The 25,447-nt window shown below is 34.9% G+C and overlaps 2 protein-coding genes across 6 annotated transcripts in view; one reads left to right on the forward strand and one right to left on the reverse strand.

Annotated features, from left to right (window-relative positions):
• wdr37 (WD repeat domain 37) overlaps positions 1–17,660 on the reverse strand; it is a 47,112-nt gene extending 29,452 nt beyond the window's left edge. Inside the window, exons 1-6 of one of the 4 annotated variants that reach the window (XM_051881746.1) lie at positions 17,434–17,648; positions 11,430–11,630; positions 10,331–10,509; positions 5,528–5,624; positions 4,938–5,033; positions 4,354–4,418 (exon numbers count right to left, since the gene is read on the reverse strand). In XM_051881746.1, the coding sequence (XP_051737706.1) occupies positions 4,354–4,418; positions 4,938–5,033; positions 5,528–5,624; positions 10,331–10,468 (396 nt within the window). In that variant the 5' untranslated portion in view covers positions 10,469–10,509; positions 11,430–11,630; positions 17,434–17,648. Of the gene's footprint in view, positions 1–4,353; positions 4,419–4,937; positions 5,034–5,527; positions 5,625–7,239; positions 7,264–10,330; positions 10,510–11,429; positions 11,631–17,433 lie in introns of those variants that run through there. The other 3 variants (XM_051881744.1, XM_051881745.1, XM_051881747.1) reach the window with 3 other exon arrangements.
• An 808-nt stretch (positions 17,661–18,468) lies between these two features.
• On the forward strand, positions 18,469–24,902 carry idi1 (isopentenyl-diphosphate delta isomerase 1). 2 transcript variants are annotated; one of them, XM_051882405.1, is made up of 5 exons: positions 18,469–18,843; positions 19,396–19,568; positions 21,766–21,858; positions 22,392–22,522; positions 24,181–24,902. In XM_051882405.1, exons 1-5 carry the CDS (start codon positions 18,722–18,724, stop codon positions 24,496–24,498), a joined length of 837 nt encoding a protein of 278 aa, XP_051738365.1. In that variant the 5' UTR covers positions 18,469–18,721; the 3' UTR covers positions 24,499–24,902. The 2 variants fall into 2 exon arrangements, with proteins under 2 accessions (XP_051738365.1, XP_051738366.1); XM_051882406.1 differs by lacking the exon at positions 18,469–18,843 and adding an exon at positions 19,009–19,031.
• Positions 24,903–25,447: the final 545 nt, after the last annotated feature.

The following is a 25,447-nucleotide window of genomic DNA, read 5'->3' on the forward strand; positions in this document are numbered from 1 at the left end:
GTATTTAAAAAAAATATTGCTATTTGAGATAACTTAAATTTTACACTTTTTTCCTGTTCTGAGACTTTCTCAGCTTCAGCATACAGCTGATTCATGAAGGTTTTTCATTGAGTGAATCAAGTCCTAAGTTTAATCAATTATTAATATTTAACATTTTCAATACGTTTTATGGTGTTACAAAAGCAGAACAGAGTAAAAGTACACTATGAAATACACTATGTACAGCCTGAAAACAAGAGAGCATTTTCAACACTGACTAAACAAGAAATATCAGCTAATGTTCACTGTAACGGGGGAAAGAGCTGTTGGTGTTTTCTCTTCGGCCGTGTCTAGTGTTTTTGAAGGGAAGGGTTTGTATGAGGGATACCACATTACAGAACTACTCAGCAGGGGGATCAACTTTTAATGTTAAAATGTGTGAATGTAATTAAAGAGTTAAAGAAATTTTTGCTGCCAGTTTGTAAGAACAAAAATTTCACAAAAAAGGCCATCTAAACTCTTCAAAGCCAGAATACGGTAATATCATTGTTAGATTTAGTCAGCTGTCCTGGTTCTCTCCCAGCCAGCACATCTGGCCCTGGTCACCATCAAGATATTTAGCCATGGCATTTCTTTATTTTTTAGGCTTGTACGCAAAATTGATCACAGAACATTTAAACATTTAAAGATCTAGTACATTCTGATAGGCTTTTTTCATCATGAACCAATTCAAGATTTCGATTTGCTCTGGCCAAATGCTTGAATGGGGTAAGATTTGCTGGTAGTTAAGAACATCAAGATCAATCAAAGGTTTCCAAGCCAAGCCAACTGTTCAGAACTTCTATAAGCAATATTTCTTGATACTCATTGATATTTACAAGACCTTGTCTTAACATGTTGTATAATGCTGAACTAGTGTTAGAGCCAGATCAGCACAGATTGATGGCTTGCCCTCAAGAGCATTGTTATTGGGTTATGACCCCCAACTGTTGGATAGTTCATGCATTTTGGCACACTGAGGAGTTAATTACCCATGAGTCTCCACCCCATAACTCCCAGTTTCCTACATTGAAGTTGCGAGGTCCACCTACTTTCCCAGGGAAAGAATTTGAGCGCTACATCAGTGAAACCGAGAGAAAAGAACAATTGTAATCTATGAGGATCAAAAAAAAAAAAAAAAAGATGATGATTTTGAAATTGAATCAGCACCATATTCAGCTCTATAGAGTCTACAGGTAAACAAGGTGCTTGGTTCCAATAATGGACCCATGTCGAAAGTTGAGAGAAGTTATGACATTTGAAAACATGAGCTTTCTGGATGCCTAACTGGGTTTCAAACAGCTATTTGGGTAAGAACCAGGGCTGGGACAATACATCAATTCCCGATTCACGATACAATGATTCTGGACATTTTGTATCTCGAATCGATTCTGAGCTTAGTTTTTAAAGGGATAGTTCACCCAAAAATGAAAATGTGATGTTTGTCTGCTTACCCCCAGGGCATCCAAGATGTAGGTGACTTTGTTTCTTCAGTAGAACACAAATGATGATTTTTAACTCCAACCGTTGGCGTCTGTCAGTCGTATAATACATGTCAATGGCAACACAATCTATAAGAATCAAAAAAACATGCACAGACAAATCCAAATTAAACCCTGCGGCTCATGACGACACATTGATGTCCTAAGACATGAAACGATCGGTTTGTGCGAGAAACCGAACAGTATTTATATCATTTTTACCTCTAAAACACCACTATGTTCAACTGCGTTGTGCATCCGGTTGGTGAGGTCTGAACGCGCTCTGACAACGGAAATGATGTCTCGCACTCATTGAAGTATACACGCAAGACATCACTTCCGTCATCAGAGCGCATTCAGACCTCACTAACCGGACATAGTGGTGTTTGTACTGTTCGGTTTCTCGCACAAACCGATAGTTTCGTGTCTTAGGACATCAATGTGTCGTCACGAGCCGCAGGGTTTAATTTGGATTTGTCTGTGCATGTTTTTTTGACTCTTATAGATTGTGTTGCCACTGACATGCATTATAAGACTGAGACGGCAACGGTTGGAGTTAAAAATCATCATTTGTGTTCTTCCGAAGAAACAAAGTCACCTACATCTTGGATGCCCTGGGGGTAAGCAGATAAACATCAAATTTTCATTTTTGGGTGAACTATCCCTTTAACAGCAAATAGTGCTCTAAGCTAGTTTTTAACTGCACACTCAAATGCTCACGAAGAAGAGTGCTGGAGAGCTGAGTCATGTAAGTGGCTAAATATACTTGCACCTCGGCTCAGAATGCTTTTATGACGCAAGATTAATGTTAACACAGCCCACTACGAACACCCTTGTAATTCGCTTCAACCTTTTCAAACTTTATGAATGATTATTTTAGGTTTAAGTGGTGTGTGTAAAGGAACTGGAAGCAAGCAGAGTATGTGTGTTTCTGAAGCACGCAGTGCCATCTGCTGTTAAAAACTAAGCTCAGAATTGATTCGAGACAGAATCGCGATACATTCGGAAAATATCAGAATCGATCCAGATTCATTGTATCACAAATCGATAATCAATGTATTGTCCCAGCCCTACCATTTTGGTAAGGACACAAAAGATTAGGGTTGTAAACATTTAAAATAGTAACTACACAGCAAAAAAATTAAAAAATAAATTAAAAATAAGCAAATAAGCGGATAAGCAAAACAGTGTAAACAGTGTAAAATTTACTTTTTGCAGTGTATTTGATTTAATTATGATTTTGTACTAAATTATGTGATGCACGGTGTAAACAAAAATGAGCAAATATTTTTATTCAAATATTTTAGTACAATTCAGAATTATTTTGAATTGTACAAATGCAAACAAAGTATAATCGAAAATGTGTCGGAAGTAGTGGAGTCTGGACTGTCAACAATTGTTGACAATTGTAATAAAGGAATGTATAATAAACTGGGTGTTGTTACATATCACAATAGATTATGAAATTGTATAACTGATGCATTGAACTTTCAATGTCAGATCAATGCATGACATATTCTACACCCCTACTATTGATAAATTGGTATGTAACTCCATGAAATATGTAGTTTGTGTAATTGAAAGCTTAACAAACAGAGCACAACTCAGCACTACTAAAATGCATTTAAGCACAGAACCACTTCATTCACAATTCAACATAGAGACAAAACATAGACACATACATAACCACCAAAAACAGCTTGCTATAGAGATGTCACAAATCAATACCAAAATTGAAAAGATGTAACGATACCAGTTATTCAACTGTGTCAGTAATACACAATGTGATGAAATTACGAAAATGTTTAATGGCGAAGGCATGGCCTGCCATTCAGTTCCTTGATAATTATGGAACTTAAAGGAACACGCCACTATTTTTGAAAAAAGGCTCATTTTCCAACTCCCCTAGAGTTAAACAGTTGAGTTTTACCATTTTCGAATCCATTCAGCCGATCTCCGGGTCTGGCGGTACCACTTTTAGCATAGCTTAGCATAGTTCATTGAATCTGATTAGACCGTTAGCATCTCGCTCAAAAATCACCAAAGAGTTTCGATATTTTTCCTATTTAAAACTTGACGGAAAATGAAAAGTTGCGATTTTCTCGGCCAAGATAGGTAACTGCAACTCTGCAACTACTCAAACTTAGTGCCGGTCATGTTGGAAGTTACCTAGCTGGGGCCAATTTTTTTTAGGCGGTGCGTAACATCATTGCGCCTGCTGCACCCATGGTACGGCAGCAAAGTTCCTTGATTATTACGCCGGAATGAGAGTATAATTCCTAGCCATATCGACCTAGAAAATCGCAACTTTTCATTTTCCGTCGGTCTTAGTACAATGTACCTACAGAAGAGTCAAGTTTTAAATAGGAAAAATATCGAAACTCTTTGGTCATTTTTGAGTGAGATGCTATCGGTCTAATCAGATTCAATGATCTATGCTAAGCTGCAGCTAAAAGTGGTACCGCCAGACCCGGAGATCGGCTGAATGGATTCGAAAATGGTAAAACTCAACTGTTTAACTCTAGGGGAGTTTGATAATGAGCCTATTTTCAAAAATAGTGGTGTGTTCTTTTAAATGAAGGAGTGGCAATAACAGAATTTCAACTGTATTTCATTGGTATTAATAACATTTTGGTATTGTGACAACCCAAGCTTGTTCAATTCTAAAGTATCTACATACGTTAAGCAGCAAATTCTGTAAGCCGGCTAGAAAGAGCAGGACTTTGCACTGAGACATTAAGTCTTTTTACAGAGATTAGTGATGTTTACCAAGAGAAATATTCTGAGCTTGACCCACAGAAACAGTTTTATTCAGAGCAAAATGTGAGCGATAACCCCATAGATACCATCATACCTTGCTCGTGGAGGCCTTGTAAGTCGTCTTCAGCTTTTGGGACAGTTGACTTGTACTGTGACTAGCTGTGCACAAGAAATTATAAGATTATGAGTGAAATATGAAAACAATGAATTAATAATTTCATTATTAGTTGTTAGTTTTCCATTTTCATTACATTAAAAGAGGTCGCTCGTCTCAGTGTGCAGAGTTAAGTTCTTCCACACCAGACAAGCTTAGAAAAACAATTCTTTATGGACCTCGCTTTTTGTACCACACTATTGTCAAGCTGAAATAAAAAAGGGCCCCATTCTACTGTAAATGTTTGCCTAAGGAGATTATATGGCGGTATGATTTTATGCTACTGTTAGTAATGGGTGTAGCTGAAACAGCCAAACACCTTCATTAGAACATCTCTTTTGATAACTGAATAGCAAATTGGGGTTAAAACGTCATCATATCATGCAAAGACACAGCTTTAGGCAAAACTTTATCAAATTATTCTCTCTGAACCATCAAAAGACAACATTATTTATTCAAAAGCTTGTTCAATGATCTGTTATTATGAATGCAGAAGTTAAATGTCTGTTTTGTTTTGCAGGTACCTTTTGTTTTTAAGGCTCCTTTGCTCAGATCACCACCATCGACTGTCTGTCCTTCTCCAGCCAAACGTTCGTTTAGTGATTCTATCTCTCTTCGCACTGCACAAGAACAGAAGTTACGATAATATGACCACTGACAAACTGAACAAAACTGATCTTGTAACATTTACACACTAATATATAAGGGATAATGTACTTTCAGGTAGTTATCACACAAATAAAATATAAAAAAAAAGACATCACCCTGATAATGACTGCACATTATTTTGTTTGTTACACAGCTACTTTCTAGATAAGTAAATAAATGGAAGTGAAATTATTTTAATGTGAGAAGAAAGTGAGAAAAATTGACTGAGAAACACTTTGATTGACTAGAAACAAGTATTCCTGATTAATAAAAGAATATAATCAATTGTAATATAGATAACAATTAAGGATTCAGATCTTGAGAATGCTGAGTAAGTGTGAAAGTCATTTAGTTAAAATAGGATGAAGATTACTCAATTAAAACTAGTTTGTCTACATGTGCTAAGATTGTGTCCAGTCATGCAAAAAAGGATGATAAATATGATGGAAGCTATCTGGTTACTCACATTCCAAGTTTTCAATGTAGAGATTTTCAAACTCCCGCTCAATCTGTCCAAACAGGTCTAGTAAGTTACTCCTTAAGGCCATCGGCAACTTGGAGTCCTAGAAATTGAATCAAATAAAGCATATTGCAAATTCTCAGAGATTGCGTCATCAAAACGCCTTCAAACTTCAATGACAACAAATGAGAAATGTGTTTCTATGACATCTGCACTGTTCTTATTACTTAGTTCTGTACATTCTAGCTATTTAAAAATGATGCTAAAAATAAAAATAAACTACTACAACACAAGGAGTGTCGAGGGGATCTTGTTAACAGTATATTTTCAGGAGAAAATATAACAAACACCACAGATCTACAAATAAACTTTATGTAAAATGTCTTGCGGGTCTAAAACTTTACATCTAAAAGCTTATGTAATATATCTTGCTGTTTAAAAGGTTTACATAAAAAAAAAATGCTGTTCTAAAAGTTTACATTAAAATAGATGTAAAGTTTAAAAACAAGACATTTTAACAAACTTTTAGAACGGAAAGATATTTTACGTAAACTTATAGATGTAAAGTTTTAAAACAATATAGTCGGTTGCACTTTATTTTACAGTACATGTACTTACAGTGTACTTAAGAAAATACTGGGTAATATAAGGTAACTACAGGGGTTAAGGTTAGGTTTAGGTGTAGGTTCATGTTTAGTACCTAGTTATTACCCAGGTATTGTAATTACTGTAATAAGTGCATAGTATGTACATGGGGAACAGGAATGTAAAAAAGTGCTAACAGATAGTTTACATAAAACATCTTGCTGTTCTAAATCCTTACATGTAAAAGTTCTAAACAATCTAAGTGTTCTAAAATGTTACATAAAATATCTTGCCGTTCTAAAAGTTAATGTTAAATATCTTGTTTTAAAACTTTACATCTAGGAGTCTATGTAAAATATCTAGCTGTTCAGAAACTACATCTAAAAGTTAATGTAACATATCTTGATGCTCTAAATGTTTGTTAAATATCTTGTTTTAAAACTTTAAATCTAAAAGTTTACATAAAATATCTTGTTTTCTAAAATTTAATGTTAAATATCTTGTTTTAAAACTTTACATCTATGAGTCTACGTAAAATATCTGGCTGTTTTACAACTTTAATTTTAAAAGTTTACTAAAAATATCTAGCTGTTCAGAAATGTTACATCTAAAAGTTAATGTTAAACATCTTGTTTAAAACTTTACATCTAAGTTTACATAAAATATCTTACTGTTCTAAAACTTTACTTAAAATATCTAGCTGTTCAGAAACTTTACATCTAAAAGTTAATGTTAAATATCTTGTTTTAAAACTTTACATCTGTGTTTACGTAAAATATTTTGCTGTTATAAAAATTGACAAACATCTGGCTGTTCTACAACTTTAAATTTAAGTTTACTTAAAATATCTAACTGTTCTGAAACTTTACATCTAAAGATTTGCTTAAAATATTTTGATGTTCTAAAATTTTACATAAAATAACGGTTCTACAAGCTTTCAAGCCTCAGTATAGATCATTTCTGTCCTCAAAATGAATGCATAAATTATTTTTAAATGACCCGGGTGTGAGACAGGGAGCAACCAAACATTACTAACGATGTTCCGACAGAAAAGATCCATAACAAAATTTTGAAAAAGCACAAAAAAATGAGATCTCTATCCAAAAAATAACTAATCTACCAAACCCACTTACCTCCATTATCAAGGATAAGAAGTTCCAAGTAAAGTCTTTCAGCCTGATTAAAGCTACACAAAGAAAAGCAATCCACAAACAAACATTGCTGTTGTGTAGTTTAGACTAGCTATTGTCCATATTAACTACTTCAGGACAACAAGGTGTGCTGTCAGGTTAACACAAGAGTTTAATGGAGAGAACAGTGTAAGCTAAGTCAACTGCTCTCCATTCTGTCATTAACACATGTACTAGTGTGCACATGAGAGAGAGAGAGAGAGAGAGAGAGAGAGAGAGAGAGAGAGAGAGAGAGAGAGAGAGAGAGAGAAACAGCAATTAACAAACAACAGCTCGCCGTCTATTCTTATAAACCTACTCAATCCTAAAACTTGTGGTCACCATAGCAACTGGACATAATGACAGCATTGAGAGGGTGAAAGGCAGTATAGTCTAAATCCAGTGAACGGTTTACAGTAGGGACTGCCAATCAGAAATGGCCCCACAGAGGAATAGACAGAACAATCGAATCCCGGAGCGGGCTGCTCTTTAAAAATGGATGAGGCTATAGACCATAGAAAGTACAAACCCCCCCCACTGAGTATCAACAAAACAGATGACCAAATGGCATCATGTCTCAAGTCTGAAATGAACTAGACTATTCTCAACACCTCTTGGCTTATTGAATAAAACACTGCGTTGAAAATAATCTTTTCACGAACATGTAAGTTTATTTGAATGGGAGAACTGATGATTACTCTAGTAATTTATGTGAGTACAGGCGTCTCTTATCACTGACGCACTCCAGTAATGTTTGCATTAGGAATGTGCGTCAATAACAGACTCGTTTAAGACAAATGATGAGTGTTAGAGGATGTAACGCATCCCTGCAATTTGCAGTACCAAAACAATGACGAAACTACTCATTGACAGAAATACTTAACTCATGTCATTTGTTCACCAGATGTAACTTGGACTTTGACTGTGACATTTAATTGTTACGACACCAGTGTTCATTCCCTTTCCATCCATCCAAACTGGAATCGCTCTCAATAAAGACACTGATCCAGTGTAATTACAGTTTCAAACTGTCAAGTTAGTTTTTATTTCTATTTTATTTGCAATCTGTCCTTTTAATTTAGTTTAGTTCTTGTTATTTAGTTATTAGTTTTTCAGTAGGGATACTAAAGTTAATGCATTAATTGATATAATTTAAATACTTTTAAGCGTTAAAGGTTTCATTTTAGTATTTTTCATTCTTAAAATTTTTTCTTGTTTTGCAGGTGTGTTGTAAATGTGTCTAATAAACTTTGTATTAAAACTAGAATTACAATACAGGTCTCGACATTAATGCTTGTCCAGGACAAGCAGGTTTTTTGAAGGGCCTGATATGGAAGCTTGTTTCCGCCACTGAATAAAAAATAAAAAAGGTAATTGCGACTTTTTATCCCATCATTCTGACTTTTTCTCACCATTGCGAGTTCATATCTCGCAATTCTGATTTTTTATTCAGAATTGTGCAATATAAACTCACAATTTCAAGTTAGAAAGTCAGAATTGTGAGATATAAACTCACAATTGCGAGTTATAGAGTCAGAAATGCGAGTTATGAAGTCAGAATTGCATGATATAAACGCAATTGCAAGTTATAAAGTCAGAATTGTGAGATATAAACTCACAATTGCGAGTTATAGAGTCAGAATTGTGAGGAAAAAAGTCACAATTACCTTTTTTATTTTTCATTTATGGAAACAAGCTTCCATATCCTGATTAAAATGTCAATAACAAAAAAAATAACTAGGGAATAAATGACTCTAATTTTATTACATTTAGTGTAAGTGGCAATCAATAGTGGATAATAATATATAATATATAATGTACTACAAGGTTGCACTGTTGAGGCTTGCACAACCTTGAGGAGAAATTGAAACAAATGAGAGCAACACACACTAAGAAACTCAGTTAACATTCTGCAGTAAAAAATTAATATGTGGTGTTTTTATATTTATAAAACATATGATACAGTTAAGCAACATCACAAGACCAAGAGTGCTGTCTTTCTGAATACCATCACGATTCAAAATGTATTTAATGTAGTTAATATTAAATCACTTACATTTTAGAAGGAATATTGACTGTTTTTGTTCAATTTCAGCAGTAGTTCAGAGCCACAGCGCATCTTACAGCAACACTCAACCGTATTTCATTACTGAATGAGTCAGTGATTTGAACTAATTGGTTGAGTTAATGATTCAATGACCCATTCATAAACAACTGCCTCATTCTTGAATGAAACTGCCATTTACGAATCGTTTGAATGAATGACTCAATGACTCACTCATTAAGACAGTCACTTGCCACCACTGGCGGTTTAGTTTCATGATAATCATTTTGTTTCCCCAACGTTTCTTGTTTGTATTTTCAAAAAAATATTTAAAACAATATAACATTATTTAATGCTGTTGTAATTTTTCAGTGTAAATGATTTAATTTGATTGGTAACAGCCCTATAGTGTCTTATTATTCTAATTAAATTGATCAAATTTAAGAATTTAAAATGAAAGATGAAGCATACATTTAATAAGATTAGGGGGAAAAATAAAGATAAAGATAAAAAAAAAAAAATGCCCTTGGGGCAAATATCACAAATATGCGGATTTAAATATGTACATGACAAGGCTTAATGTTGAGCCCTGCAATTATTCATGGCCAATTCTATTTCATTTTATCAGCTAGTTTTGTAGAAAAGTTATTTTGTTTTATTTGTTTTGGATTTTCCTATTATGTTAAGATAGCACGTCATTAAGCAATCAATTAGAATAGAAATAGAAATAGAATTCTAAATTCTAAAACAATAGAAAATTATTCAAACACAACATGACATGTTTATATAGATGCTTGCATATCCCAGCTGTCATGACTTTATGTTTATCAAAAAAAAAAAATCATAAACAATGTCACAGAACTGGCTTTGTTTCATTCTTGCCTGTACACCAGGGGACGTCAGCACACTCAAACAATAGTTTCCTCTAGTGTTCGTAACCACGAACTTCAGCCCTGGATCTATACGTGATCATGCAAGCTTTGTAGAAACAAAGACAAAAAAACAACCTACCTGTCCCTCCAGCATGTCTCTCTGCATGCCTGGTCTGTCCTGCTCGGTGCTGTTGGTCCTCCTAATGGAGAGACTGTGCGACTTGCGCTTCTGTTTGACTTGACGGGCGGCTGCGCTGTTTCCACTTTCAACAGGCATCACTCCTCAGTGACGTCCCCCTACGCACTTCCTACCTGAAACTAAACAATCAAACAGCAGGGTTTGCCCCATCCTTCAGCAATAGAGGAACATAACGTGTCCTTTGTTAGATACTATGCAGTGTACCCTATTCCTCGATGTCATATGTAAATATCAAGTTAAATATTGAGGGAGGAAACAAAGTCAGTCTTGGGTGATGACATACTAGAGGAATGTGTTGTCTACTGTGGGTGTAGGTTGATTTAATACTAGTTAAGCAAACACCATAAACGTTACGAATTCAAATGAAGACGCTGTAAAACTCTGATGTCTGAAGAGACGGTTTGACTGAGCAGGTGAATGTGAATCGAAATGCCAAGATGAATCTCACGAAAACACATCTGAGACATATTTCACTCGAAAATCTAAAGAAAGCAAAAAGAGAGTATAGGCTGCATAAAAAATAAGCTTTAATTTTAGTAATTTAACACAAATTTACAAATATCTATTTTTACTGCTTTCATTTTAGGTAACTTACAGTAATGTGAATTACTGTAACATTAATATTAAAACTTTCTATGAATAATATTTTAACTTAAAATAATTACTGTTTGACCAAAATGATTTTTATTCAGCATTTTTTTTTTACCATGACAAGAAAATTATTTGCAATTATTTGAATTTTTCCTTTACAGTATTGAGAATGGAATATTTTTAAGAATTGGAAATTTCCCATTATACTTGGATAATAAACCCATTATATTTACGTTTTTTAGATATATCATGACAAACAAATATGTTAAGTGAGTTCATGAGGTGTTAAATAAAAAGTTAAAATCGTGATCAAAAGAGCAAGCAGGCCATTATCCACAATAACAAACAACAGAAAGTGTTAATGTCAGCCTAAGCATCTTAAAAAGTATGAATAATTATAAAAACATAATGCTAAATAAAGGGCATGCAAAAAAAAAATTACAAATACCAGGCATGGAGAGCAGTGAATGATAAACAAAGCAGACACATCCTCAGACGACTGCTTAAAGTGATGAAGAAGATCTCAACAGGAAGCCCGGGGCCGCACTCACGCCAGCACTGAACACAAAACAACACCAGCTATCGGTTCACAAACATGACAATGAAGAAAGGAAAAGCTGCAGGCATGGAGTGACAGCATTCTCACAACCTAAAACAACAGAGAGGAGGATGGGAGAAGGTGGATGGATGGAGCAGGTAAAACAGACAGGTAGTGTTGTCAAAAGTACAGACCGTGGCAATACCAAGTCGGTACTGAAATTTTAAAAATGTGACGCTTTGAGCGCTGTTGAGCGGATTTGTAAACACCTCTGATTGGCCATTGTGTTCAAGCGCTCATCAGATATGTCTGTGATTGGCTACAATGATCAACGCTTCAAAAACATGTTGTAAACAGACATCTTTGACGCTCTTCACTGAGCGCTTACACAGATACACACGGGAGCGTTTGAAAGCAGGTGTCTATCGCGGACCGGTGTCATGAGAAATCGAGTCTCCCCAGGAATTGGGTCTCCTTTAGGACCCAGGCAGTGATGCCTGATCAAAAGTTGTTATCATGATGTCTTGACTAATTATAAACCTATTTCACTATTGTATGATGTTTATCACATTAAGTGCACAAACAACATGCTTGAAATATGAAAAGAATGCCTATGTATTGTATAATAAAACAAACTGGAAAGACAACCATGCCTAAAAATGTATGTTTTTTCATAAGAATAAGGATTGTTGCAACATACTGTGTTCTTTAAAATTAATTTAATAATAATTTTACACAATAATAGCAATGTGGTATCATATATATTATAACTATAACACATTTTTAATAAATTGATTGTCATGCAAGTACACACAAACATCATTAATTTGAAACATGTAATTGGGAACAACATTGGAAGCAAAAAACATGCCTAATATAAGCTAAGCTAGCAGGCTAATCGGATAGATGTATGCTATGCTAGTACATAAGCTAAATAAAACACAGTAAGAACGAGAAATGCTTGATTTCACAACCTATAGCTTCAGTTATATACTAGTATATGAACCAAGTAGTTTAAAAGTCATTAATGGTCATTATAATGCATTTTAAACAATATAAATCATAACGTGATTTTGCAGAAATTATAATCAGGCGCTAAAAATACTACCCATTAAAAGTCAATTGAACCAATGGGATCATTCGGGGTCCTAATAGTGACCCGATTCCTCTGGGGACTCGATTTCTCACCACACCGGTCCGCTGATAGACGCCTGCTTTCAAACGCTCCCACTTTCAAAACGCTTTCAAATTCAAACACTTCTGTGTGCTTTCATTGTAGTCAATCACAGACATATCTGATGAGCGCGTGAACACAAAGCCCAATCAGAGGTGTTTACGAATCTGCTCAACAGCGCCAAAGACTATAGAATAACACAAGGTTTATGACTCGTATTGTTTTGAATGGGAAAAATTTCACGCCTCCGAAATGAGACACAAGAGACGCGCATTTAGGATTGCGCATGCGCATTAGCTTGATCCATCCTGAAAAATACAATTTTTTGTCATAATTCGAGCGTTTAGAAAAAATAATTATGAGACAGCTGTTGTTAGATTTCATTGGTGAGTTCAAATATGAAATTTAATCGAAAGCTTGGCAAACAGCTTTGGAGAATTTGATGTTTCCCCATTCAAAGGGATAGGAGCTGAACTTGAATGCCCAAGAGGCGTTTCAAAGATGGCCACTGAGGGAAATGACTCAAAGCATCACATTTTTAAAATTTTCAGTACCGACTTGGTATCGCGGTCAGTGCTTTTGACAACTCTACAGACAGGTTTTAGCTTATTAGGTTAGTGGGTTTGAAGAACTCATATGTAACACATGCATGAAGTATCCACCTGCATGCTTTGTACTTTATGCAGGGCTTTAAAGAGGCCATATGATGCTATTTTAAAAGGTCAATATTTTGTTTATTAGGTGTACTAGAATAGGTTCAAAAAACATTATATTACTGCAGCTCCTCTATTCCCAGCCTGTCTGAAATGATCTGATTTCTACAAAGCCCCTCCTTCTGAAAACCCCAGAGTGCTCTGATTGGCCAGCTGACCCAGTGCATTGTGATTGGCCAAACACCTCAAGCATGTGTTAGAAATGTAACACCCCTTACCATAATCACAAGCTTTAGCTTCCAAAACTTCTAAAGCAATTGTAAACACAGTTAATAATGTTGTCAGTCCCACATCAGTTGGAGGCCAAATCAGATTCGTAAATGATCAAGCAGATCGATCGGAACACCACGACATGGCAACAACACAACAATTAATTAAAGCCTCGCCTTCTTTCTTTGCGTATGCCTTTAGGTGGGCATTATGCTAATATTTCACATTTTGATGCCCACTTCTGTCATAAGCAAACTGTTGTGTTAGATGCAATTCTAACTAGATGGAAACTATTAGGGGTGGGACGGTTCGCTGCAAAAAAACAAAAAAAAAAAAACAAAAATCGAAACGTTCGGTTCTCCACCCACTGTTCGGCACACGCTTGCACTTCATCCCAAATCTGACAATGCATCTATAATATGGTTTGTTGAAAACAACGTGCAAAACAGACAGACGGATTCGGCTAATGTATGTTTCAGTCGATGGTTATGCATTCTAGTTTTGATACGGTACAATAGGGCTGGGTAAAAAAATATCGATTTCACGATTTTAATCGATTCTCATTTTTACGAACCGATATTGATTCTTAAATCCCAAGAATCAATTAGTCTAGTCTGTTTTCAGTTGATGAATGAACAGAACATGTAGCGCGCCTCCCATCCAAAAAATCGCAGTAATCTTTGTGCTTTGTTACTTTTGATATGAAGCAAAGTTTCAGATTTCAAATGACGTCGATCTTATTATGAGATTCAAAAAATAAATGCCGTTTTGGCGCTGTTTAATGTGACGTGACAGATCGCTGTAGCGCCTCAGTTAAAGAGAAGCGGCAGCAAGAGCACACGTGAACATCCTCTCCTCCACTTTAATACCAGTTACAACGCAAAATAAACATGAATAAACATCTGAAGGTATGTTAAAATATACAGTACAACTTACTGAAATCCGTATCATGTCTCGAGTAATAGCTCAATCAGTGTTTCAACCTCGGAAAGACGTCAATAAAACAGCTTGTAAACAATGTCACGTAACGTCACATTTACCTCAGAAAAAACCATATTCAGTGACCATAAACTCGTTAGTCAGCTAGAAAAATGAACTCTAGAAAGTCAGCTATCTGAAAAATATAGCTATGCACCATTACATATTCATTGTAATTTTTACTGTTCTTCAATATTTAATGCATGTTTGAATAAATAAGTTATGACAGCCACAATTTAAAAGTTTATATTTCAAAAAAATGAATTGGAGTAGAAAAATGATTATGTAATTCTAAACTTTAGTTATTATAAAAAACATCATTGAGTGTAATTTAAGTGTTTGTATATAAATAAGTTCATTATAAATTAGTTAATTTTAACAATACTACAGTAATGTAGTACCAACTAACTAACATGTGTAGTTTACAGCATTAGTTGAGATTTTTTTCCTCTAGAAAATTTGCCATGTATTGTATCTGATATACTACATCCAAAATAATCGAATCGAAAGCATGTGAATAGAAATCGAATCGAATCGTGAAAATTGTGTCAATACCCAGCCCTAAGGCACAACAACGATGATCAAAAGAACATGGACAAAACAGTCACTCATTGTAAACAAATGTTCAATGACGTGCCGAAAGCTCTATGAGCAGTCATTTACACATTTATTTTTTACTGAACATAGCACATACCGAACTGTACCGAAACCGTGACACTAAAACCGTGATACAAACCGAACCGTAAGAAATCTGAACCGTCCCACCCCTAGAAACTATTACTTAGACTTAAGGCCTGTTCACACCAAGAACGATAACTATAGCGATATATAAGCGTCCACACCAACGGACGATATCATTCTGTTAATTCTAAGCACACTGCAGTTTTGTTGTCTGCCGCTTTAAAGGTAGGGTGGGTGCGCAGAGGTACGGAAATACATATGGTGTTATTAATATTATTATCATTATTGCTATTACTGTTATCTTTATTTTTCCTCTTCCTGATCCTTTAACCTCCCCCTCATTCCGGATGAAATGAGTATATTTCTTAATATTTATCATTACTACTACTGCTAATACTATTATTACTATTTGTCATTTCTTATTAATTGGATTTATCATTATTATTATTATTATTATTATTATTATTGTTATTGTTATTATTATTATTATTATTTATTATTAATACTGTTGCTATTGTCACCTTCCTCATTTTTTGCGTGTGATACTATTATTATCTTCATCATTATTATTGTCAGTTTTTATTTTTATTTTTTTATTCATTTATTTATGTTTTTTTTTTTTTTTCCTCCTCTTTGATATATATTTTTTCTTAACTCTGGTTATGTCTGTTGTACTTTCCTACATGCTCCTTTATTCATATATTTCCACTCCCACACCCAGTTACACTTAGTTACACACACACACACACACACACACACACATACCCAAATCATATTGGCTGTTATGTATGTTTTGTTGGTCTTTGTATTTGTATTTTGCATTTAATTTCTTTTCTGTAAATATTGTAATTGTCTGTTTGCATAATAAAAAAATAAAAATAAAAAAAAAGGAAATACATATGTTGACAGGCAGGATATGTCGGACCGAATGCAATGATTGGACGACAATTTTTTGGTCCTGAGAGTTCCACAGAAGATACATGTTTTAAAATTTAGTCCATTTCTATTAGTGATTGCAATCAGGATGTGAAGTGAGTTTCAACCAGTATAACAATAAGCGTTTATAAAAAAATAAAAAAAAACTGCCTACCCTACCTTTAAATGCTCGAGCTCTGAAAGTAAAACGGATTCTGATTGGCTGTCACTGTTTTTATCGTTCATCAGTTGGAATAAAATTGTTCAGCAAGTAATTCCAACGATATTGTTTCTATGCCGTTATCATTATATTTGTGGTGTTTTTTATATTTAGAATGATTTGTAGAACTACATCTTTATCTAGTTATCGTCCTTAGTGTGAATGGACCACAATGTATTTTACTTCTAATGTTCAATTTACCCGCTTTTGAGATGTCAGCTGAAAAATAAAGTTCTTTTTAAGACGAGTATTTTTTTATTTTTACAAATTGGCTCCATTCAATTCCATTGCACAGTAAAAGCCTCACTGTTCCTTAGATTGTAGTAGTTGTTGTTTTTAAGGGGAAAAAAACAACTACTACTGTTTTAATCAACATCAATCCACAAAACTCGTCCACTTTAACTTGTAGTGAATTGGAATATTATTGTAAAGATTACCATTACCATACTATATGCCTCACAGGACCATGTAAACCATGATAATGTCATGGTATACTGTTCAAAAATGGCAGCCTTGATGTTTCTTCTTACGTTTTGTAAGTGTTTCACGATATACAACTTCATCTACAGTCCAGATAATTTATGGAAACATATGACCGTCTATGTTTACATATAAAGGTCATTTCCATTTAGAAGTCGTATATGTTTAATTCTAACGTTCATAGAAAGGGTGGAAAATGTAATTTAAAATACTATTGTTTTGGTACAAGAACAAATATAGTTTGGATTGAAATATCTTCCCCTGAAAAAAGTCTGGTGCTTTGAACACATTTATCCAAAAGGCATATGCCATACTCAAGATCTGATCATCAACACGCACACACAGCAGTCTGACGCAAGGTCAGCTGGCCTGCTCGGTTAAAACACCACTAACACAGTCAAATAACATTCCCGTTATCAGTCATGAGCCCAGTGCCGTGTCTCTCTGACAGCAGCTGTGTGTTGATAAAGTGTAATTCACCCGATTATCAGCTAATCTTCCTTTACGACAAACACTAGCGCCTCTGCTTTCAATAATACTCACATTTATAACCGCTTCAGATGATCTGAGCGCGTTTGTCATTCGCTGATGGTGGGATGGTGTGTGTTTGAATCCTCCAGCATGATCCACACAAACATACACTGATGATTCTGTCAGAAAAATCACCGGGATTTTCACACTTTGATGTTATTTTTTTTTTATCAAACCCGACGCTGTCAGCAGACTGTGAAGCAAGAGGAAATGACAACAGATCTGACGGGCGTACGACCGGATGCAAAACTTCAAAATAAAAGCTTCAGCGTTATTCGTTAAATATTTTTTTCTTCTCCACTATGTAATTATTAATCACAAAACGCATAGCTAAATCTCTCCACAAATATATATATATATATATATATATATATATATATAAACAAATTATAATAATTAAAGTATAATTAGTAATTCATATGAGCATGATATTTCACATTGCCTCTATGTAATAACATATACAGACAACAGATGGAGAGGAAAAAAGACGAATGATGAGACAACAAGATAAAAAAAAATATCGCTATGGCACACATATGGAAGCTGTGTATTAATACAAACTTACTTTAAATATTAAACAGCAAAATATGAAAACATTTAAATCACGTGATTTATAAGGATTTCCTGAAATACCAGATAAAAAGTGAAAAATGTGAAAAGTATAGCCTTAATTTGTATTATTATTATTATTATTTTTATTATAAATGTTTTTGAAATAATGTTGAGATTAATTAAACTACTTGTAGATAATGACTTGTATTAAAAAAAATAGTATTTTAAACAAGAATAATACTAATAATAGCAATAACGATAACAATAATAATAATAATACTTTTTAAAATTGTGTCTTAAAATTACGTTAAATTGCTGTATTTAATTTTATGTAGAAAACATTTTATTTCATTTCGTTTAATGTCATTTTATTTCATTACTTTCCTCGGCTTTTCCTGCCGTCAACCAAACCCGGAAGAGATCCTAGATAAATATACACCAATCCGAAGACGGCTTCATTCCCAACAACCAATCAAAATCTTTGTCAGAAAGCCTCACTTATGGGCGGGGAATCAGTGTGGTCGTCAGAGTTGAGCAGTGATCAGTTCCTTCATCGTTGTGCTTGTGCTTTATGTGTGAACCGCGCGTTATAAAGACAATTCACTTTATCACAATTATCACTTTAGCAGTGTGAGTGCGTGAAGCGTTGCTTTACTGTGGAGTTACAGAGCAGATGTATATAGGTTGTGTGGTGTGATGGCGTGTTTGTAGTGTGCTGGAGTGTGATTGGTCAGTGCAGTGTGCGCTCATGGTGCGGTTGCTGTGGGCGGTGCGCAGATCAGCTGCTGCGCTGCTCGTGAGAGTCAATAAACCCGCAGCAGGAGCAGAATCTCTGTATTTACCTGCTCGACAGCGCATAGATCATCACGGGTGAGTGCAGCATACACGAGCATATCATTTATACAGTGCTATATTATATTAGCTGCTGATTTTACAAGGCCTGAATAATGTGTCCTTTTAATTGCGAACTTTTAGCACACTGCTAAACTAAATTTTGTAATTTTTTTGTAACAATTATTGTTAATGATTCAAGTATCGTTTATTATTATTATTATTAGGTATGTTTACTTTCTTTAAATTATATTATTCAGTTATTATTAAGCCTATGTCATGTATGTTTTTAAGTGTTAATGTGTTTCATTGTTTATTTATTTAATACTTTTTTTTTTTATTTAGGTTGTTCCCTAATTATATTATTTAGTTATTTTAAAAAACTAAATTATGTTCTATATGTTGACATTAGTTAACCATAATTACTTTTTGTTATTTAGGTTTATGTTGTTTTGTTATCTTAGGTTTCGGTTGTTTTTAGATTGTTTTGTAGCAATTGTCTTATAGTTATTTATTATTATATGAAATGACTGTATTATGAAGCATGATTTAGTATTAAGGTGTGTGTGTGTGTGTGTTCTGTGTTTGCAGTCAGGTCAGACGGCTCAGTACACCTATAAGGATGCCGGAGATTAACATGGATAATCTGGATGAAAAGCAGGTGCAGCTGCTTGCAGAGATGTGCATCCTGATCGACGACAATGACAGAAAGATTGGAGCTGACAGCAAGAAAAACTGCCACCTCAACGCAAACATTGATAAAGGTAATGTATGTGTGTGATATTTTACTGTTGATTATACTGTATTGTGCATGCAATGGCCCCAAAAAGTGCTTCGAAACTTCAGACACACTTAAATACTCTGATAGATTGTGACAGATGCCTTTGCATCATTTGTTTGCCACCTGCTTTAATATTTTGTTATCTAATGCAATTAAATGTATACATTTTTAGCATGATGAGTGACAAAATTGGGTAACACTTTACAATAAGGTTCATTAGTTAAACATTAGTTAAAGGGAAAAAATGAAAATTTGATGTTTATCTGCTTACCCCCAGGGCATCCAAGATGTAGGTGACTTTGTTTCTTCAGAAGAACACAAATGAAGATTTTTAACTCCAATCGTTGCAGTCTGTCAGTCTTATAATGCATGTCAATGGGAACTCAATCTATAAGAGTCAAAAAAACATGCACAGACAAATCCAAATTAAGCCCTGCGGCTCGTGACGACATATTGATGTCCTAAGACACGAAACGATCGGTTTGTGCGTGAAACCAAACAATATTTATATCATTTTTTACCTCTAATACACCACTATGTCCAACTGACTTGCGCACGGCATCCGGTGCGTGAGGTGTGTACGCGCTCTGGCGTAGTTTAAAGGATTAATCCACTTTCAAATAAAATGTTCCTGATAATTTACTCACCCCCATGTCATCCAAGATGTTCATGTCTTTCTTTCTTCGGTCGAAAAGAAATTAAGGTTTTTGATGAAAACATTCCAGGATTATTCTCCTTATAGTGGACTTCAATGGTCTCTCCGAACTGTTGAAGGTCAAAATTACAGTTTCAGTGCAGCTTTAAAGGGCTTTAAACGATACCAGACGAGGAATAAGGGTCTTATCTAGTGAAACGATCGGTCTTTTTCTTAAAAAATACAAATGTATATGCTTTATAAACACAAATGATCGCCTTGCACGTGCTTCCGCTTTCCGTATTCTTCAAAAAGCTTACGCTGTATGTCCTACGCCTTCCTTATTTAACTGATGGAACGAACGCGGCGCCAGTTCCGTTTTTTCAAAGCCCTTTGAAGCTGCACTGAAACTGTAATTTTGACCTTCAACCGTTTGGAGAGACCACTGAAGTCCACTATAAGGAGAATAATCCTGGAATGTTTTCATCAAAAACCTTAATTTCTTTTCGACCGAAGAAAGAAAGACATGAACATCTTGGATGACATGAGGGTGAGTAAATTATCAGGAAAATTTTATTTGAAAGTGGATTAATCCTTTAAACTACGCCAGAGCGCGTACACACCTCACGCACCGGATGCCGTGCTCAAAGCAGTTGGACATAGTCGTGTTTTAGAGGTAAAAAATGATATAAATATTGTTCGGTTTCTCGCACAAACCAATCGTTTCGTGTCTTAGGACATCAATGTGTCGTCACGAGCCGCAGGGCTTAATTTGGATTTGTCTGTGCATGTTTTTTTGACTCTTATAGATTGTGTTCCCATTGACATGCATTATAAGACTGACAGACCACAACGGTTGGAGTTAAAAATCATCATTTGTGTTCTACTGAAGAAACAAAGTCACCTACATCTTGGATGCCCTGGGGGTAAGCAGATAAACATCAAATTTTCATTTTTGGGTGAACTATCCCTTTAATGTATTAACTAACATAAACTAACCTCGAGCAATACATTTGTTACTATATTTACTAATCTACATTAACAATAGTTAATGAAAATACAGTTGTTCATAGTTTGTTCATGTTAGTTCACAGTGCATTAACTAATGTTAACAAGATTTTAATAATGTATTAGTAAATGTTGAAATTAACATTAACAAAGATTAGTAAATGCTGTATAACTGCAGTTCATTATTAGTTCATGTTAACTAATGTAGTTAACTAATGTTAACTAATGAACCTTATTGTAAAGTGTTACCCAAAATTGTTTTAGGACCACTATTTGTGTCATATATTCAAACAAATAACGTGTCTTTGAATCTTTCTTATGCTTTTTATGATTTTCCAGTATAACAAATACAAATTACACTACTACTGTGCTATTGTATTGTCTGTGTGGTGGATAAAATCAGATTTGGCAGGTTGTAAAAGTGATCTTATGCAAGATGATACCACAATTACTAAAAATTTTTAAACTTTTATTTATTTGTTCATTTTAAATACACAAAGTCACTAATTAAATGATTTACATGCTTCCTCACCAACAGGATTGTTGCATCGAGCGTTCAGCGTTTTCCTGTTTAACAGCGAGGAGAAGCTTCTCCTTCAGCAGAGATCCAATGCCAAAATCACTTTTCCAGGTGCGTGTCAGTGTTATTTACAGTATATGCTATTATGGTGTTTAGAGTTATCTGTTTGAAAATGGAACAGCTAATTCTGTTTTCATTTTGATTTTAGTTTAAATTTGGCATGAAACAGAAGTTGCGATAGTCTTTCCTTCTCTATTGTGATGTATAACCAAGTGAAACAGCTTCTCGAACAAGAAAAAAATGTAGGAAGGGACTTGATTTTGTCCATGGGGAATAGAGTGTTGCAGGGATGATGTCAAAACCCAGAAGACTAATTCACGACTGGTTCTCTCGAGATTTTCCTATGGGTTTTTATAATATTGTACAAGTCAAATAAGGTGTGCGGTAAACATAACTATAATAGTAAAATAATACAAATAAAAATAATAAAAAAAATAAAAACTGACAAAAACACACAACAAAATCACTAACTTAAAATTAAAATGAAAACAGAAAATATTAATAAAAACTATAATAGTATTTCAATGATACTAAAATAACGCTGCCCTGAAATAAAGTTTTCTTTGTTTGATATTCTTTCCCAGGCTGCTTTACCAACACTTGCTGTAGTCACCCCCTACATACTGCCAGTGAACTGGAAGAGCAGGACGTCATCGGGGTCCGACGCGCCGCACAGAGACGCCTCCAAGCTGAGCTCGGGATTCCAATGGATCAGGTACTGATACTGAACAAAAATGTTTAACAGCGTTATTAATGGATCGCAAACAGCGGCATGTACAGGCAGAGCCTAAAATTAACACTCGTCAAGCGCCAAATGAGAGTAAAAATCGGTGTTAGCGAGTATATGAAACTGTGTCAATTGCCAGTTGGCTGGTAATATTTTTATGTATTCTAGCATTGCAGTGTTGAGCGAACATGAGCGTGAACAAATGTGAACGATGCTTGGGACAGTTGACCAATTAAAATATACAAGCGCTAGAAGATGTGAAAGGGAACTCAGTTCATTAGTGGGAAGGTTTCTGTGCGCAAACATCCAAAGCGCGTGCCCATCTTCTTGCGCTTGAAAATGCTGTATTGGCGAGTATCCTCGTAACCCTAGTCAGTTACGTCTTAAGTGAACATACACAGTTGAGAAAGAAAATGCATGTCTATCAGTGTATTGGATCTGTGCGTTAGCTCTTAAAGTGACAGCAGCCTAATATATACCTGCTGCCATCTGTATCCTTAATGTTAATTCAACAACAAAGACTTTTACTGCTCTTGACTGAATTACTTTTGTAACTTTTTTAAAAGGATTAATCTATGTTTAATTTAAACAGTGAAGAATACGCAGTGTTATTTTACATTTGATTACTTTATTAAATTTCTGTACCAGAAAATTGTGAATTTTCACAAAATTTTGGTGTAAAAACTGCCTGTTTCATGGCTGGTAAAAAATATTTTTGGCCAGTAAATTTTCTTAAAGGATTGGTTCACTTCAGAATTAAAATTTCCTGATAATTTACTCACCCCTATGTCATCCAAGATGTTTATGTCTTTCTTTCTTCAGTCGAAAAGAAATTAAGGTTTTTGAGGAAAATATTCCAGGATTTTTCTCTATATAGTAGACTTCAACGGCTACCAACGGGTTGAAGGTCCAAATTGCAGTTTCAATGCAGCTTCAAACGGCTCTACATGATCCCAGACGAGGGATAAGGGTCTTATCTAGTGAAATGATCGGTCAGTTTCTAAAAAAAAAATAAAAACGTATATACTTTTTAACCACAAATGCTCATCTTGCACTGCTCTGCGATGCACCACGCATTATGTAATCATGTTGGAAAGGTCACACGTGACGTAGGCGGAAGTACCGATCCAGTGTCTACAAAGCGAACGTGCAAAGACTAAATCAAACGGCCTTTACAAAAAAAAGGTAAACAACGATGTCGGACGATTTTGAAGTTGTAGGAGAAAATGAGATTGAGTTTTTCACCCTACCACGGTACTTCTGCCTATGTCACGCATGACCTTTCCAATGTGATTACGTAATGCATTTTTATTTTTTTTATAGAAAATGGCCAATCGTTTCGCTAGATAAGACTCTTATTCCTCATCTGGGATCGTGTAGAGCCCTTTAAAGCTGCACTAAAACTGCAATTTGGACCTTTAACCCATTGTAGCCGTTGAAGTACACTATATGGAGAAAAATCCTAGAATGTTCTCCTCAAAAACCTTGAAGAAAGACAAACATCTTGGATGACATCTGGGGCGAGTAAATTATCAGGAAATTTTAATTCTGAAGTGAACTAATCCTATAAGTCACTGGCCATTGGCTGGTGTGGCAAAACGTTAGTTTAGGCCCTGTGTACAGGACTAATCTGCTTGTTATCTCAGGTGCCTCCAGAAGAGATGACCTACCTGACCCGCATCCACTACAAAGCCCAGTCAGACGGCGTTTGGGGCGAGCACGAGATCGACTACATCCTCTTCATGCAGAAAGACGTAGATCTGAATCCAGACCCCAATGAGATCCAGAGCCACTGCTACGTGTCCAAAGAGGAGCTGAAGGAGATCCTGGAGAAAGCCAAGAGAAAAGAGGTGGAGATCACGCCCTGGTTTAGCCTCATCGCTGAAACCTTTCTCTTCAAGTGGTGGGACAACCTCCATAACCTCAAACAGTTCATCGACCATGACCGGATCCACCGCATGTAAGCAAGGACTTAGTTGTGGACACTTAAACGGTTAAACTCTGATAAACACTGGACACTGATAAAGGGCTTGTCTTGTTAGACAGCCTTTGTTTGTAAATGTTTGCACAAGCAGTGAGTTTTATTTAGTATTATAGTTCTGATTTCTAGATTAGAACTTTAATTCACTTACATTTTAAACTGCCACCAGAATACTGAGTGTTTGCTGTCTTTCTGTCAGAAGATTTAAGAAGGGATTGCTAACAAACACTTTATCCATTTGTATACAGTGCCTAGTTTCATATCACAATATCAGAGACTTTGCTTTTGAGAGAATGTTTTGTGTAGATAAAACTATCAGGGCTCATGAAGAGGTTTACAATTATGTGAAGTAATTTTTAGAGAAGTAAAATAAAGTTTGTTTCTTTATTTAGTCTCATTTATTTCAACACCATTTTTTAGAATATGAATATGGAAAATTATGATCTACCTATCCATTCATCCTTTTTGTTATCTCATAATAATGAATTTTAAAACATATATAAAATATTTCATACATATTAAAAAGTATTGTGTGTAGCAAATTAGCTCAAAGGGGAAATATTAATAATTATTCATAACTTGTTATGATTAATTATGAATATTTGAATCAGATAAATCAGAACTTAATGTAGCTACATCAACATTACAATCAAATAATCAATTCATCCTGCGATCCCTCAGTACTGATTATTAATTAATTGTAAGAAAAGTGTATTTTCCATGGCCACAGAAAAATCATTGTTTCTTAGCATTTACAGCGCTTAGAGCGTGTAACAAGATTGATCATTTAAGTGACATTTATTTGCAGGCAGGGAGTCAGAACCAAATATGTATTGTGCACAAATTTTAACTAAATCGCAAACACAACTAATCTAACAAACACAATCACACGTACATAGGTAAGATGGAAAGTGACAGAACGAAAAGAGAAA

This window comes from Ctenopharyngodon idella, chromosome 23 (genome assembly GCF_019924925.1).
Source record: "Ctenopharyngodon idella isolate HZGC_01 chromosome 23, HZGC01, whole genome shotgun sequence".
NCBI lineage: Eukaryota > Metazoa > Chordata > Actinopteri > Cypriniformes > Xenocyprididae > Ctenopharyngodon > Ctenopharyngodon idella.

What these genes read in the sequence shown, in the direction of transcription:
- idi1 (XM_051882405.1), top strand. Translation starts at nt 18,722, where the DNA reads ATGGTGCGGTTGCTGTGGGCGGTGCGCAGATCAGCTGCTGCGCTGCTC. An exon ending in CAACGCAAACATTGATAAAG is followed by an intron (nt 19,569 to 21,765) that starts GTAATGTATGTG and finishes CCTCACCAACAG; the next exon opens with GATTGTTGCATCGAGCGTTC. An exon ending in TCGGGATTCCAATGGATCAG is followed by an intron (nt 22,523 to 24,180) that starts GTACTGATACTG and finishes TTGTTATCTCAG; the next exon opens with GTGCCTCCAGAAGAGATGAC.